A 17,759-nucleotide genomic window follows, 5' to 3' on the forward strand; every position below is an offset into this window, starting at 1 on the left:
AATTCAAGTTTTTGCTGAAGCAGTTATGTGGAAACTGAGCAGTTCTAAAGGTAAATTAAAATTCCAGTCTTTCATTTCTATGGATTTTATTAATATTTACTTGAGTAAAAGAAGGTGGACAGATAAAGAGAAAAAACCTATTTCTAAGTAGCCACATGGATGCTTCTCCACATGACTCTCTCCTCCACCTTCCTTTCATCACTGCGTCCAAGGGAACAGAGAGAGCGTACTCTCTTGTCTTGAATCTTTTAAACTCCCCCCTCCCTTCAATTATCTCTGGATAAAGTACATACACCACAGTCCTGTGACCTACAGTGGGGGCACATGGAAGCAGGTCAGACCCAAATGTGTAATCCTGGGAGGAGGTTCCCTTCACATGGCAGTCTGCCTAGAAAAAAGCCTCATTGGTTGATGTCTCCTCTACTATTTTTCTCAGCTTTAGATAATGATATTGTACACAATGGTTAATCATCCTCCTTTGTATTTCCTTCTGAAGCCATTTCTCTCTGTTTGGTCAGTTAGATCAAATATTCCTGCAGAGGTGTTAAGGCAGTTTTTAAGCTCCTTTGGTCTTCCTGTAGCAATAGATTTAGAATAATTAAGCTTTGATATCATTTCTGTGTTCCATAATCTTTTTTCATTCCCAAATAATTCTTTAAATATTTGAGGATTTAACTGTTTTGGCATCATATCTTTTTTTCATTTTATACTTTCTTCTTGTTTTTTAATTCTAAACTTTGCTCTGACAAGTCTATAGTTTGACATACCCAGACAGAGGATTCAGGTATAAGGGTTGATTGAGAAATAAAATGCCATTTCTAAATTAAAGCAAAAACAGTTAAGTTTCTCCTAGGCCTTAAGGTGAAAACAAGTCCCAATCAACCAACTGTAGAGAAATTGCCAGGAACAAGCACTTAACACAATGTCTGGTACACAGGAGGAGCTTCAGAAATGCTTGCTGACTTGAATAATGTTTGGACTGACTGAGGCAATTCAGTCATGCCCTGTAGGATAACTATAAAAAAGGCCAGTTTAGAAACAAAGTTTTTTTGTGGCTATGGTAGAAATAGAGACTTAAGATTCCAGCAAGCAGCAAATAAGTACGAAATACTATAATATTAAATCCTTTGAGGAGTTGTTTGGGATAGGGAGAACACTAGCTTAGATTGTAGAACAAATTTGGGGGGTTGGAGGTTTGTAACCAATTACACCGTATATATAGTCCTTTCTAAAGGTAGAGGTTATTAGCCTTTGGTAAGGAGAAAGGTCACTTCAAAGCATATACTACACAGGAATAACATCAATAACAACTTTTTCTTGACTATTATATTTGGTACTCACTAAATCCATCACCTACAAATTCTCTTCTTGAATGTGGTTATGTTATATAGAAAACACGAGGCTTCTGTGTAGTCTTCATGTCTTTGGTCTCTGATTGCCTTCTTCCTCAAACATGCTTTTGATAACTCATAATTTCACATCTTTGCCATGAAGTCAGAGAGTAAAGGACTTCATTTGGAGCATTTTGTCAAGTTCTTTGTAGGATTTCTCTGTTCAGCAACTGATGGTACATAAGCTGTAAATACTTTCATGCTATCATTTTTGCAAATATTTATAGGTACTAAAATATGAGATGACCAAATATCCCACAAAGTAACATTTTTTGTTGCTTTTGGCCAATTATAAAACCAATTCAGTCAATGTCTTTGCCTCTCCAAGGAGTGCTCATGAGTCACCATCCCCCTTAGGTAAAATTTTCTTTTTTCTTCCGGTTTCATTTATACTGAAACTATTAAGACAGATATAGTTGAATATCTCCAGCAATATGCCCAATTTCTTGATAACTGGACAAAGACCTTAGATGTAGAGAAATATTCAAATTAAAGTTTATAGACTGTCTAAAACCACATTATTCTTGGCACCTTGTGCTCTCCTTTCCTTCACTATGCTACCACTCTGCAAAAGTAGGAGGCCGCACAAGGATTAAGGGCTATTCTGTACTTTTTTTGTTTTACAAGGTTCTATGGTTAAAACATTCATCATCAGCTGCCCAGTCAATAGGTGATGAACCTTTCTGTAATTAGGCTTTCCTCCGAAAGCATTCTATCTGTTGCCAGAGGCATACTCAAAAACCTTCCAGGGAAGAGCCTTCCAGAGCTTGCACACTGCTGGTGGAGCTGGTAGCATCTGAATAGAATTTTGTCAGCTTCTCCCTAATATCACCTCAAAAGCCTTTTTTGTTGTCTATAACTTTCCTCTCCAGCTTCATGTCATTTTGAACTTCCCAATAGCATCTGTGAAAGATTCTGCCACTCTACTTGATTTATCCTTGTTACCTGTGCTTGCTTAAATATTTAGCACCGATCTTTAAAAAAAAATTTTCAATTGTTTGGTAGGTTCCATAACTTTCACACCAGTCTCTTCAGGGAACACCTTTGTTTCTTCCTTCTCAGAACTGTATCCTCCTTCAAGTCTTTAGGATTTTGTTTGTGGCTCTCAGTCCTTCTAGTCTGAATTCCCCTAAAGGGTGATAGTACATAGGGTTCTATTTCTACTCTTAATTAATTTTGAAATCTCCTTTCTTAAAACCTAGAGGGTACATGTTAGGATATGGAAAGCTTCCTTTCTTTTTTCTATAACAAAACTCTAGAAAGGAATGATCACTTCCTCCCAAAGTCCTCATCATTTCTATGCCCAGAAAACTCATTCTCCCTTTTGGTGATAAACAGATCCAGAACAGCATTTCCTATTGGTTCGTGTATCATTTAAAATATGAAATTCTCACTAAGGCAAGCCAAAATAATACTATCTACTCTACTCTCAGCAAACAGAGCACTCCAACGGATGTCTTGATAACTTCTGAAGTTCCCTGTCACTACTATATCATAGTTCTGGTGCCAGCCTTGTGATTTCTTTCCCATATCTATCTTCACTTTCTGTTCAGTCAATATACAGTATATTTAGGTAAAAAAATAACTTCTGCTTTTCCCCCAAATCTTTACCCAAATGCTTTCAACCATGGTTCTTTGATTTCTTACACAAATATGTCTTCTTAATACACAGTATCTCTTCCATTCCCCACCTTCTAAAAAAATATGACTTCTTTGAAAATAAAGCATACTCATTTAAATAAACAGTCTAGAGCAGAAAAATGCTCTTAAGTTCTCAAGTAGGGCCCAAATCAGATTAAGATATAATTAGGAAATATTTAACAAAACAAATAAAAATACAATAGAACATAAATAATGTCAACCATATGGTTTTCTAATTCAATGTGGGGCCCACAAGGATCCTCACAGTATGGGCTATTTCTACCTGAGTTTACCACTGGGCTAGTCATGTATCTCATACTTCAACAAGCTTAGTGAAATGAGCAAGATCAAATTTACCTACCTGCATCAGGACCTCTATAGGTCATTTTATTTGCTACCTAGACTTTGTGCATTCACACAGAAACACTGGCTTCTTTCTTGGATTTTATCTCCTATGAATTACTGGATATCTGAACAGCTATTCTTCCTTTCCTGGGATCTATCTTGGGAACACAATCTTGGGAAATTCTCTCTCTCTTATCCTTTTCATATTAAAGTTCTTCTGATTATATTTGTAAGACACCATGTACACATACCCATTTTTTTTTAAACCCATACCTTCTGTTTTAGAATCAATGCTATATATTGGTTCTATGGCAGAAGTGGTAAGGGCCAGGCAATGGGTGTTAAGTGACTTGCCCAGGGTCACACAGTCAGGAAGTGCTAAGATTAGGTTTGAACTGAGAACCTCCTATCTCTAGGCCTGGCTCTCAAATTCACTGAGCCATCTAGCTGCTCCCATATACACACTCATTCCTGCCCAGGTTGGGGGTACTCTATCCCTAACCAAGCATCAAAATGAAGGGAAAAGAGCACTGGACATGGATGCAAAGGCTCCAAGATTCTGCCGAGCTCTCCTTTTCACTACCTGTGTGACTGGACAAGTCATTTAACTTTTATGGGCCAGAATTTCCTCATCTGAATAATTAAAAGGGCAAAATAAATGATGTCTGTGTCCCAATACAAGTCCAACTGTGGTGGAATGGTCTGATCACTGGCATTAAACTTCTGTCAGGAGATAAATCAAAGAACATAACAATGGCATCAATCCTACTTTGTTCCCAGTCTCTCACAGAACAAGGTCTAGATAAAACTTTAAAGAATGGGAGAGTTGCAGGAATATAGTCACATGTGATTTGAATCTTTTTTACATATAACTTACCTGAAGATGTCTAATGTCTTATGTTCTAGAACAAGATTTGTATTTCCAGTGAGGTCAAGGTCCTGTAGGGTAGGAGGCAAAGCCTCAGGAATCAGAATTTCTGTTAAGTCATTGCAGCTTAAATCTACAAACTGACAAGAACAAAGAAACAAAAAGAGAGACTTCATCAGGGAAAACAAAGCCTTCAAAATTCCCAAACACTCATGACCCCCTACCATGTATACTATTATTAATTATTAAATCATCACTTCTCCAACCAAACATACCATTCAATCCTTCTAGGTTACTTTTCCACTTCCATACCTAGGGAGCCCTTATCAAGATCAGTCAGTTTTACTTCCAAAAGCAATCCCTCACTTCCGCGTGAATACCTGGATCTGTGGCAAATGCAGGATCTCTGGAAATATACTGATATTGTTGGAGTGTGCAACAAGAGTATGCAGCTGTTTACAGTTTGCAATGGTTGTAGGAATTGTCTTTAGTTTGTTGCCACTCAGGTTCAGCTCCTCCAAATGTTCCAACTTGTTCAGTTTGCTGAAGATGAAACAATAAAACAAAATTTTCATGCATTCCCTTTTATACTCAGATGGTTCTCATCTTTCTCACCCTGATTATTATAAAAGCTGCCTAACTAGCTTCCCTGCCTCCACTTCAGGAAGAATGTCTGCCTCTCTCCAATTAATCTTCCACATATATGTCAAAGGGAAATTTCTAAAGCACATATCTTTTCATATCAATGTCCTGCTCAATAAACTTAAGTAGCTCCTTACCACCTCTAACATAAAACAGAAACTCCTCTGCTTGGTATTTCAGACCTTTCACAATCTGGCTCCAACCTTCCCAATACATTATCCTCTTTTCTGTTTCTCTTACATGACATTCCATCTCTTACAAACAGGCCTTTGCACAGGCATCCTCTTCACCTGGAATATACTTCATTCTTATCTCTGCCTTGTAGCACCCTTCACTTCTGTTGACTGAGCATGTAAAAATTCCTAAATTTTCCTTTACCAAATTTTTAAAAAATTTGAAAAGATCATAAACTCAGAGGGCATCTAAATTAATCTAATCATTTTACAGATGAATAACTGAGGGCCAGAGAGGCTGAGTAATCTTATATACAGATGGAAGTTAAATGGCAGAGCTGGAATTTGAACTCTATTCTATAACCTCAAAATTAACATTCTTTCCATGACTTCTTCCTTTTAATAGCATAGCTAGGTAGCAAAAGGGATAGAGGGTGAAGCCTGGAGTCAAGAGAACCTGGGATCAATTCTGGCCTCAGACATTTCCTAGCTTTATGACCCTAGAAAGTCACTGCCTAGCCTTTACCTTTCTCTTCTTCCTTGGAATAAATACACAGTACTGATTCCAAGATGGAAGGGAAGAGGAGGAGGAAGAGAAGAAGAAAAAGAAAAGAAAGAGGAGGAAGAAGAGGAGGAGGAGGAAGAGGAAGAAGAATTAACACTAAAACAGAAGGTATGGGTTTAAAAAAAATACATTAGGAGTCAAGAGTCTCTAAAGTCATTTTAGAAGGATCAGAAAATGTTTCCCTTTCAAGCACTATCTATCTACTTTCTTCTGTTAAGATTTCTTTTCCTACCCTCTGGAAAGCTTTTATATTTTCCTTAACAAGTATGACAGAATTAAATTCTTACTCTACTATACTGACTATCTCAGCCATGAGCAATTTCATATTTAGAAAGAATTCTTTCAGATTTTCAAACTATTAGCTCCCAAATAAAATGGATGAAACAGAAGCATATGATTCTATGAGACAAAACACATTAAAACAAAATAGAAAAAGCTCAAAAGGTTAAAAAGTTCCTCCTATTGCTGATAAAAGTGCAATGAATAGGAATCAAGTATTTTGTAATAACAGTAATGAGAGAGGAAAACACTCTTTAATCCATTAAATTAACTTAATTTAAACGTACTTTAATTCTTCTTATAGGTAAGCCCTAAAAAGTCTAGCATTTTTAGAATACTAAGAACTAAAGCAGTGATGGCAAACCTTTTAGAGATGATGTGCTGGGCCCTGTCCCGACCCACCACCAGACCAAGTGCTGGCCTGCCCCAACCCCTGCTCCCCCCTTACCCAAGACAGGGGAGGGAGGAAGTGCTCCTACTAGCTGCTGGGCAGAGGGGTATGTGGAAAGGGGGAGGAGAATGTCCCGAGCACTCTGCTACCCTCCAGCTATGTGCCACACTGTGAGTTTTCTCCCCTCAAACCTAGTTCCTTTCCAACCCCCCCTCCAAGAGAATCACCTTCACCACACCTTCACACACCATGTGACAACTCCCCTCCTCCCCCAGCTCCTCACTCCAGACAGATGAGGGAGGAAGCACTTCCATTCACCATTGGGCAGAGGGGCAAGTCATGTGCGGAATATCTTCAGGCATCTGGGGAGTGGGAGGGGAGCAGCTCTGCCTCAAGTCCCTCCTCTGGCTTTCTAGTAAGGAACTCTGATGCGCCACTACAGACATGCCCACAACATGGCTCTGAGTGCCCTTTTTGGCACCCATGCCATAGGTTTGCCATCACTGAACTAAAGGAATTAGGTGCCTAGAAATTAAACATAACCAAATTTCTCCCCATTTATCTAATTGTTATTGATGCTTAAATTTATGACAGTGACCAAACATTCTTCTTAAGTTAGACATTAGAAGATTTTACTGTTGTCACCCAGCTGAAGAACTCAAAATGTTAATGACACCCAACTCAGCATCAATTTTATACCCTAAAAACACACAAAGACAGCTATTGCAGCAGTCTGTAAAATGTAACATTTGTGTTGCCTCTCACCTGGCTGGGAAAGTTTGTAGCTGGTTGTTTGCAAGATGCAGGATGCGGAGATGCGGGTGTCCCACCAGGACAGGAATACACTGGTCTGTCAGCTGATTATTGGTCAGGTAGAGGAGCTGCAGCATACTAAGACTCTCTTCTCCAGTGCAAGCAGATGGCAGAGACTCTAAACTGTTTGCAGAGGCATTCAGGTACCTGAGACTAACAGAGGAGTCAAGAATTATCAAGGAGAATACACATCCATAGCCATATTCAAAGTATGCATCTACTGTTTCAGAAGGAGAACTCTAGAAACTGCCTCATGGTCTCTCGGAAGGCTGCTAGGTGATTCAGGAGCTGCAATCAGGAAAACTAATCTTCCTGAATTTAGACCCTGAGTAAATCACTTAATCCTGTTTGCCTCACTTTCCTCATCTGTATAAAAGGAGCTGAAGAAGGAAATGGCAAACTACTCCAGCACCTCTGCCAAGAAAACCCCAAATGGGATCATAAAGAGTCAGACATAACTGACAAATGACTCAATAACAAGGAAGAATATTTGGTCTTCCTTACTTGTCTTTGCTGAGGTTCTATTCTTGCTCCCTTTTTCAATGCCTTTGCTTTCTCTCTTGGCAATCTGGCTCCCACCAATGGCATTCAGGACCTTTACTCCCACCACTCCTCCTGAGCCACACAGGACCATTTACCATGACAGACATACCCTGTGCTCTCATCTCTGAAACAGCTTTTATACCTCTTTCCCAACCTGAAAACATCCTCTCCCTCTCACCAATTTCTGTCAAAAATCCTATGCAGCTTTTAAGATCCATTTTAGTTGCCAACTTCCCTCAATCTCTTAGCCAAGAGTAACTACTCCTCTTCCAGAATCCTGTGGTATATTACTGCATTCCATCTCTCTTTTTTTAAACACATAATTTCTGTCTTAGTATTGATTCTAGGGCTGGGTAACCAGGGTTAAGTGATTTGGCCAAGGTCATACAGCTGGGAAGTATCTGAGACCAGATTTAATTCCAGGACCTTCTGACTCCAGGCTTAGTGCTCTATTGATTGTGCTACCCAGCTCCTACTCTAGCACCTCTCTTAAGACATTCTGGACCACAATATATTTATGCATGTGTCTTTGGAAGAATGAGTATTTTAAAGGCAAGCACCATTATTTTCATTTATTTTTGAAGCCCCTCGTATACTACCCAAAATAAATGTTCATAAATGGGGGGAGGGTGTGGGGAATAACCACCAAGTATTATATCCTAGCAGCAAATATTTACTACGATATCCCTAATGTTCAAACTTCTATTAAATAACCATATAATTTTAATGCATAGGAATATAATACATTTAAAGAGATATATGTGAAGTACAAAACAAGTTAAGGGCTTCATGCCCTTCTCCTATGGCTTTGGGTAAGTTTCTTGGAATTCATTTTTCCATTTCCAAAATGAGACCATCATACTTCATTTCATCTGGCAGAGAAATTTTTTGTAGCTGATGGCTCATGTGATTTCACTACAGAGTGCAGAAGATGTTCAATAGGTAATTAACTCCCTCTACCAACCAGTTTCTATTCTCCAAGAAGGGAGAGAAACAAGCCTATCTATGAATTTATATTTAAAGACCAACAGCTAGATCTTCACATCACAATGTTAGAGTTTTTAAAGTTACAATGTAAAGGAAAGCTCTGCCGGTAATGAACAGAAGTGATCAATGAGGCTATCCAAGCTTATGAGGCAACCCAACAAAGAATTCAGTTCTAGAGACTTGTTTTTGTCCACAGAGGGCAGGTACTCTCAAGGGTGGCAGCCTCAGAACTGCCCACCCTCCCTCTCTTTTTTTGGAAAGGTCACGGCTATACGTGTTATTATCTGTGATGACAATTCAGCACAAGACACAAAGGCTCTCCCAAGTAACTGGAATCAGACTCTCCCACCCTCACTGGGAATGTGGATTACTACACTTCATAAAAACAATACGATCTCTTCTAACTGGCAATAAATCCTCTATTACAAGGGAGACAGTCACGCAAAGACACTCATAATCTCAAATAGTTCCAAAGGTCACTTATAAGAAACAAACATATCTTTCATCATAGGTGTAGGGCAATATAATGCTCTCATTTAAAGATTCTTCTATCCTTCCCTCAACCCTACCCCCCATGTAGAGCCCCCCCAAAAAAAATCTGTTTATGGTACTTACTTTAAGGCCTTGGAGAAGAGGGTATCTGGCAATCTGGAAAGTAAATTATGCTGTAGATCCAAGACCTCAAGGGGAATGTGTTCTAGAAGGCCTGGAAGATTTTGCAACTGGTTGTGACCCACCATCAGCTTCCTAAGACTCAGACTACTCAGAATCCTACAAGGAGAGAAAGCCCAAAGGAACAAATAAGAAACTTAATAGTGTTTCTTGCTAAGCCTTACAGAGGGGAAATATCTATAATACTGGATTTATCCTGAGTCACTTATTTAACCATGTCAGTAAAATAATAAAAGGGCATGTTGTCTGATAATGTAAATTAGGAAAAATACATTAACCAAAAAAGGGCATCTCTAATGCTTTGCTAGCTGATTATAAAATGGAGAGCATGACTGTTTAGGGAGAAGGGAATTAATAAAAACAGCAAATATAAGACATACCTGAACTATATCTTATTTTCTATAACAAAATCACTCTAGATTGGGGCAGCTGGGTAGCTCAGTGGATTGAGTCAGGCCTAGAAACGGGAGATCCTAGGTTCAAATCCGGCCTCAGACACTTCCCAGCTGTGTGACCCTGGGCAGGTCACTTGACCCCCATTGCCCACCCTTACCACTCTTCCACCTATGAGCCAATACACAGAAGTTAAGGGTTTAAAAAAAAAATCACTCTAGATGGTAAGTCTAAAGAGAGATTTCTGCACATTTTATATAGCTCTAAATATACAACTGAAACACAATACTTTGCTTTAATTTTTTTTTTTAAACCCTTAACTTCTGTGTATTGGCTCATAGGTGTTAAGAGTGGTAAGGGTGGGCAATGGGGGTCAAGTGACTTGCCCAGGGTCACACAGCTGGGAAGTGTCTGAGGCCGAATTTGAACCTAGGACCTCCCCCGTCTCTAGGCCTGGCTCTCAATCCACTGAGCTACCCAGCTGCCCCTTACTTTGCTTTAATTTTTTTTTTTTAGACCCTTAACTTCGGTGTATTGTCTCATAGGTGGAAGAGTGGTAAGGGTGGGCAATGGGGGTCAAGTGACTTGCCCAGGGTCACACAGCTGGGAAGTGGCTGAGGCCGGGTTTGAACCTAGGACCTCCTGTCTCTAGGCCCGACTCTCACTCCACTGAGCTACCCAGCTGCCCCCTATTTTAAAACCACTATCCTGAAGAGCATTTGGAAGGGACCATAAATCTAGAGAAAACATGGTTTAGTAGTATTTTTAAACATACACACACACACACACACAATTTCACTTACACACTTTTTTTTTTTACCTAATAGGAATCTCTGTTAGGAGATTATAGCTCATGTCCAACACTTCAATCTTCTTTGATTCACAGACCCAGTCAGGAATATATTCTAATTGATTCCTAGGAAAACACACAATTAAAAAGGTATCCTTTATAAACAATTCTAGAAATGGAGAACCATTCAAGTCCTACTCAGATCATGTTGTGAAGATGAAACTTGGTTTTTTCAAACATGTTTCAACAAAACATAAACTCTGGCTAATTTCACCAGGCCAAATAATGAAATTGTGTCTCATCTACAATCCTGTTGAGCAAGTAAAGTCTGGAAAGGATCATCACCAAGAGAAGAGACATTCATCTGAGAATGGTATTTGTGTAACTGGAAAGAGTACGCGTACTAATAAAATCACAGATTTTTTTTAAAAAGTGTTTAAGTAGAAAAGGAATGTAATAAATATATTTTTAAAATATTCAGACTATTGTGATAATTGTTCTTAGAAGAAAGAGCAATGAATTTTCAGTCATGGATCTTTAGTCTCTCCAACTGAAAATTGAGGATATCTACCTTAGAAGTATTATATCTCTATGCAAGTATTATACATACGAATGAATTATTTTGTGAAAGGTACCAGGCTCATTTACTCATTCAACGGTTTGCGTATTGTATTCTTAATGTGATGCTACTTAAAAGTATATACATTCTGCCCTTCAAAAGCTTATAAACAAAAATCATATTGTTACTCAATAAAGGAAAAAACTGATCACTACAGTCAAACTGTCACAAAGCTACATGATAGCCAATGAAGCTATTAGATTACTAGTTAATGTATTCTCTAAAGAAGACAAAGGGGCTCATTGGTAAGGAAGTAGATTAGAAAGTTAAGGATGGGGGGAGGGGGGGGTTGGGCAGCTGGGTGGCTCAGTGGATTGAGAGCCAGGCCTGGAGACAGGAGGTCCTAGGTTCAAATCTGGCCTCAGACACTTCCCAGCTGTGTGACCCTGAGCAAGTCACTTAACCCCCATTGCCTAGCCCTTACTACTCTTCAAGTGACTCTTCTTGTCTCCAGAAGCTTTTCCCACTGTATCACAACCTCCTTTCGAGGATCAAACTCAGGACCTTCAGCTTAGGAGACTGAGTGTGCTGCCTATTTCGCTAAAGAGTCACTTGGCTTGGGCTTGGCCCCACCTGAAAGGGATTGTCTTTACCTTAGGGTTCATTATTGAATCTGAAACTGCTAGCCTGATATTCCCTTCAGGGTAGATTCTCACGAAAACAGAGAACCAGTATAAGCTTTGGGGTCTCCATCTTACAAGCTAGTCCTAAAACTTGGGGTTCATCAGATCTTACTAGGCTACAAGTTTGGGGTTTCTAGATTCCATGTCAACAGTTTCTTTGCCTATGACTTTAAGAGAAGTCTGTTCACCTCCATGAACTTTTAAGAGCCTCTTCAGACTAATAGGTGAAAAGACTGTGATACAACAATCCAATTCACTGAATTTTTAAACACAAAAACAAGGCATTCCAAAGTTTCATATTATCTCAACAACTTAAGAAACTTTGAATGGAAAACATGAGCAATTTCTGCTAATCCACATTTCATGACTAAGTTAGTTTTTCAGTCAGAACCCAAAGGCAGTATGAAGGCTGAGAAAGAGAAAAGTGACCTCCAATTTCTGCTCCACTACTTATTCCTGGAGGCCTTCACCTCTCTGGGCCTCAGTATAAATAAGAGGAGTGCACTAAATGATCTGACATTTGAGGAGACTAACTCTAAGCTTATAATCTGAGCTATCCATGTTATTCTTGACCTATAGCACCTATAGACTGTATAGTGTTGACTGAAAACTGGGCTTTTTTTTCAGAATTGAGACCAGAAGGGGTCAGGGAAAATCTTTAAAAAACAAAATCTAAAACACACAAGAAATAAAAACCAAAAGCCCTCAAGTGAAATAAATGTTTCCCCCATCCAAACCCAAGTAACTGTAAAGCTCAATAGGCAAAGGATGAAATTATCATACTTTTTTAAAACTCAAAATAATTTCTTCATTCCTAAAAAACTAGAATTGAGATTCTGACTTAAAAGAACTATTGACTTGTGCCCCAAAGGCTCTTTTCTCAGCATAGAAGCTGAACCCAAAGAGTAGAAACTTTACTAGTAATGACCAGGCTACTTCATTCCTTTTAAGAACCCCCACCTGCAGGGCATCAAAACATTTCTGTGTATTTGCATGTTTATTCCCTAGAGAATTCAAGAAGCATTTTATATATCCTTAAATAACAAAAAAACACACAAAAATATATTTCCTCCCTCATAAAATACACTTACCTAGAGAGTTCTAAGGAAGTAAGCAGACTGGGCACTGGATAAACATTCACAGTTGTCAGCCCTAAAACAAAAAGTAAGCAGAATCATTAGCTAAACTGAGGGAAAGCAAAGCAAAGAGGAACGTTAAAACCAGAGAACAGAAACCTCAAAAGTCAGGTGTTCTCAATTTGAGGTCTGTGAACTTTTAAAGAATATTTTTTTTATAACTAGATTCAATATAATTGATTTCTTTTCTAATCCTGTAATCTATTTTATCCACGTATTAACAACATGATTTGGAGAAGGGGCCCATACGCTTCCCCAGGCTGCCAAAAGGGTCCCAGATATTCCTAGTCCAAATGAAGGCACTGAGGGAAGAAGCCTTTCAGGCAGGGCTGGCCTATGTGACTCCTGACCTCCCTTCCCACTCAGAAAAGCTGTGATTCTGCCTAGACATCTCAAAACAACTCATTCTTGCAGCTAGGTGAAGTGGTTAGAATGATGGGCCTAAAGTCAGGAAGATTCACCTTCCTGAGTTCAATTCTGGGCTGTGTGACCCTGGGCAAGTCACTCAACCCTATTTGTCTCAATTTCCTTATCTGTAAAACGAGCAGATGGAGGAAATGGCAAACCACTGTAGTATCTTTGCCAAGAAAATCCCAAATAGAGTCCACAAAGAGTCAGATGTGACTGAATAACAACAAAAAACTTCCCTATTTTTGTTGGGGGTACTACCATTCTCCAGTCACCCAGGTTCATAACCTCAAGAATTATACTTTCCTCTCCATCAGGCCATTTTATCTATCCTATGGCCATAACTTTTCTCACAGACATCTTCTTTTCACCAATTTCACATTGAGGTCTTCACAATCCCTTTGCCTAGAATGCCCCAAATGTACAGCAGCTCCCTATCACCTCCAGAAACAAACACAAAATTCTCTGTTTGGCAGAAAAACTTGATCCCTTCCTACTTAACATTATGATCTATGGTTTTGGGACTTCTGGGTGGTCCTCAAACACACAACACTCTCTTGCCTGACTCTTCACTTTTTCAATGGTCTGCTGCCAGACTGGGAATGTTCTTTCCCCTCCCCTCTTTTTCCCTCCCCCAATTACCTTTTGGCTTCCTTCAAGTCTCAGCAAAAACCTCAGCTTCTTTAAGAAGCCTTTCCCATCCCCCTTAATGCTAATAACTTTCCTTTTGTTTTTCTCCCATCTATCTGGTATCCATCTGATTTGGGAATAGCTGTCTACATGTTCTGACTTCCCCATTACAATGTGGGCTCTTTAAGGTTAGAGACGTCTTTTGTGTCCCCAGGGATACAAACCCTTAACACAAATCTTGGCACAGAGTCAGTGTTTAATGAATGCAGGTTGAATGACTCTCACAAAGCCTCCAGCATCATTTGGCAAATGACCCAATTAGCACAACAGGAGCAATTTTCTTAGAAAGTGCTTCCTTCCTAGAGTTCACAAAGAACAGGCAAGTGGAGGAAAAATAGCAAATTTACTGTTGGAGTTGGCACAGAGAGCCCGAAGGGTGAAGCCACTGAGTGTTAGATCCCTCAGTTGATTCCGTTCACAGTGAAGCTGCTGCAGGCTTCCCAGGGAACTCAAATCCAGGTCAGTCAACTGATTATCACGCAAATCCATGTGAATAACATGCTTGTTCCCCTCCATGTTGTCAACAACTGTTCTCTTCAAACTGTTCAACCTAAATATTAGTCAACAAGTTATTGGAAAGTTAACAGCTCAAAAAAAGTGTGATGTCTCTTTTCCTATCCCTAATATCCAAATACTATTATACCATACAAATAACCATAGAAAATCAGTCCCTATCCACTAATAATCTGTAATCTAAGTCAACTCAGATTTGGAAACACATAAAAGTTAAATAGAGAGCAAAATAGAGAGTAAGTTTATCCATGAAAAGGAAATAAAAGTTGGGTTTTGTTTTGGTTCTTGCATCCTGACTGTTTAGAAAACTTAATTTAAATGTGTGGGAAATAAAAAGTGTTCCATTCCAAACTGAGGAGGGTAAAGATAATAGTCACATTTCCTTACAATAGAGCCAAACAGTGGCTTTTTTTTTTTTAAACCCTTGTACTTCGGTGTATTGTCTCATAGGTGGAAGATTGGTAAGGGTGGGCAATGGGGGTCAAGTGACTTGCCCAGGGTCACACAGCTGGGAAGTGGCTGAGGCCGGGTTTGAACCTAGGACCTCCTGTCTCTAGGCCTGACTCTCACTCCACTGAGCTACCCAGCTGCCCGTAAACAGTGGCTTTTTAAAAATTGTACTTCTGAACACCTCTGCTTGGGGAATATTCAAAGCAAAGGTGTCAATGGAAAGGAAAACCACTTATACATGGAAAAAATTCAGATAGCCTCCAAGGACATAAACAGCAAATGATTTCTTACTTTTTCTCCCTCCTTATAAAGAACATGCATAGGAATTGATGTTCTTAACAATAAGTCAGAGTTAGCAAGGAAAGATTAAACTATGTTACTTAAAAATATTCCATTTGGGGGCAGCTGGATATCTCAGTGGATTGAGAGCCAGACCTAGGGATGCAAAGTCCTGGGTTCAAATTTGACCTTAGACAGTTTGCTGTGTAACCCTGCGCAAGTCACTTAACCCCCACTGCCTAGCCCTTACCCGTCTTCTTCCTTGGGAAAAGTAAAGGTTTAAAGAAGTATTACATTTAAGAAGGCAGAAAATGTCCCATATGTATGTTCTATATGTAACACAGAAATATTTCCATATTCCATAGAATTAATAAAAACAGACATTTAAAAGGCTGTTGATGGAACTGTAAATTTGAAACTGCAGCTGTGTTTAGAAAGTGACTAAAATGTCTTTACCAAAGGATTTCTATGCTAAGTACATACCCCAAAGTAGGTCAAAGGGAAAAAGAATCTCCTATATACAAGAAAATACTAATAAGCAGCACTTTTTTATTGCAGCAAAGACTGTAAACAAAGTGAATGCCCACTGACTAGGGAACAGCTAGACAGATTGTGGTATATGAATGTAATATATTATTGAGCAGTTTAAAAAAAATGAATGTGAAGAATTCAGAGAAGCCTGAGAAGACAGATGAACTGATAAAGAGTGGAACAGAACCAGAGAAACAACATACACAATAACTACAATAATGTAAATGCAATGAACCAACAACTGAGGCAAAACACTATATCATCATAAGACTCTGTCCTCCCTTCTTTGCTGAGGTTTGGAAATTTAGATGAGGAATACTGAATGCATCATTAGATACAGCTGATGTGATAGTTGGTTCCATTGAACTCTTTTTCCTTTTTTTCCTACCTTCTTTTATGCTGTGATGGATAGGGGAGGAGGGAGAGACATCTTCAGAAAATTACATTAGGTAAAAACAAAAGAAACCAATTAAAACAAAAAAAAATCTCATACTTAAAGGAAAAGCTTAACTAATCTGGAAAATTCATTTATTCTGAACAGCACATTCCCCAATGATGCCTGATAACTTTATTTTAAAACAAAATTCTTTCCTCTTAGACTATTCTAAACCCTAAGTCTCAGAAGTAAAAGAGCAAACTTAATAAACCTAAAATTGATCAAAAATCAATTAAAGAAGACATGCAAAATGTCCTTACCTTAAATCAACATGCTTGATATGCTTCATTACATTCAAAACCCCTAGATTCAGGACTTCTAGCTGGTTTCCTGCCATAGCCAGTTTATCTAACATTGAGAGCTTCACACAAGCCTCAGGAATTTGGCTGAAATTGTTGAACGAGAGTCCAAGAGTGGAAAGGTGTTGCAAATTTTCCAATTCTTCTGGTAAAGTAGTGAGGAAGTTGCCATCAAGACAGAGAGTCTGAAGACTGTGGGAAATGAATTTCAAGGGGAAAAAACCTCAATTAGCAAAGAATTTATCAAAATGAGCAGATTTGGAAGTAATGAATTCTAATTCTAGAAGCATCCTGACAAGGAAAAAATGCATAGCAACTAACCCCCAAATTTCCATCTATGTGGAGAACAAATTCCCCAGCAGAACACCAAATCATAAAGTGCAAAAGCTGTCAAAGGGCTCAGTCAATATCATGTACAATTAGAATTTTGTTGATTTAATGTGACTGGCAATTGCTATTTGGTGTTGGACATTGGGTGAGAGTCCTAAATACAGATGTGATTTATTTTCTATCAAGAGCCAATGATTTGCATTCATATATACCAGCACATAACTATACTTTTGAAGCACTTTATTGACTTGCATTTTTTTTAAAAGCCCATACCTTGTCTTAGTATCAATTCTAAAACAAAAGGGCAGCAAGGACTAGGCCAGTGATGGCAATTCTATGGTACATGTGCTCAAAAGGGCCCACAGAGCCCTCTTTATGGGCATGCGTGATGTTGCCTGCCAGAGTTCATTACTAGCAAGCCAGAGGGACTCGGGGCAGGGCTCTTTCCCTCCCCATCTCCATATGCCCAAGGACATTCCTCACTTCATCCACCCCTCTGCCCAGCAGCTCAATGGGAGAGCTTCCTCCCTCCCTTGTCTGGGATAAGGAAGGGGGCCATGGGGCGAGAGGACAGGGCATAGCACTCAGTGAGGGGGAAAGGAAGGGGGGGAGGCTTCATCTCTAAAAGGTTGGGCAGACTGGGTTAAGTGATTTGCCCAGAGTCACACAGGGAGGAAGTATCTGGGGCTACATTTGAAGCCAGGACCTCCCAACACAGGACTGACACTCTATCCACTGTGCTACCTAGCTGCCCCCTTGACTTGTATTTTTGCAACAAACATCCTCCTGTTTCCATTCCCAACGCTAAGTCAGGTTCCTAGACCATGAGGCAAAGGCAGAATCACAGAGATGAGAGCCCTCAATTCCAGGGAGGATGTGACATAAGGTCTTAAGCTGAAGAGCCAACATCTGACCCCGGGATCTCTAATTTCCCCAGCCAGCAGTCCTTCCA

General features: G+C 39.3%; 1 protein-coding gene across 2 annotated transcripts in view; it reads right to left on the reverse strand.

Moving 5' to 3' along the window:
• Nucleotides 1-17,759, reverse strand: part of PHLPP2 (PH domain and leucine rich repeat protein phosphatase 2) — a 98,306-nt gene that overhangs the window by 25,616 nt on the left and 54,931 nt on the right. Inside the window, exons 7-14 of one of the 2 annotated variants that reach the window (XM_044663126.1) lie at nt 16,439-16,669; nt 14,317-14,519; nt 12,827-12,887; nt 10,524-10,619; nt 9,254-9,409; nt 7,061-7,261; nt 4,626-4,788; nt 4,255-4,385 (exon numbers count right to left, since the gene is read on the reverse strand). In XM_044663126.1, coding sequence (XP_044519061.1) covers nt 4,255-4,385; nt 4,626-4,788; nt 7,061-7,261; nt 9,254-9,409; nt 10,524-10,619; nt 12,827-12,887; nt 14,317-14,519; nt 16,439-16,669 — 1,242 coding nt within the window. The remainder of the gene's footprint in view (nt 1-4,254; nt 4,386-4,625; nt 4,789-7,060; nt 7,262-9,253; nt 9,410-10,523; nt 10,620-12,826; nt 12,888-14,316; nt 14,520-16,438; nt 16,670-17,759) is intronic. The other variant, XM_044663127.1, reaches the window with a different exon arrangement.

The sequence above is a fragment of the Gracilinanus agilis genome, chromosome 2 (assembly GCF_016433145.1).
Source record: "Gracilinanus agilis isolate LMUSP501 chromosome 2, AgileGrace, whole genome shotgun sequence".
Lineage (NCBI taxonomy): Eukaryota > Metazoa > Chordata > Mammalia > Didelphimorphia > Didelphidae > Gracilinanus > Gracilinanus agilis.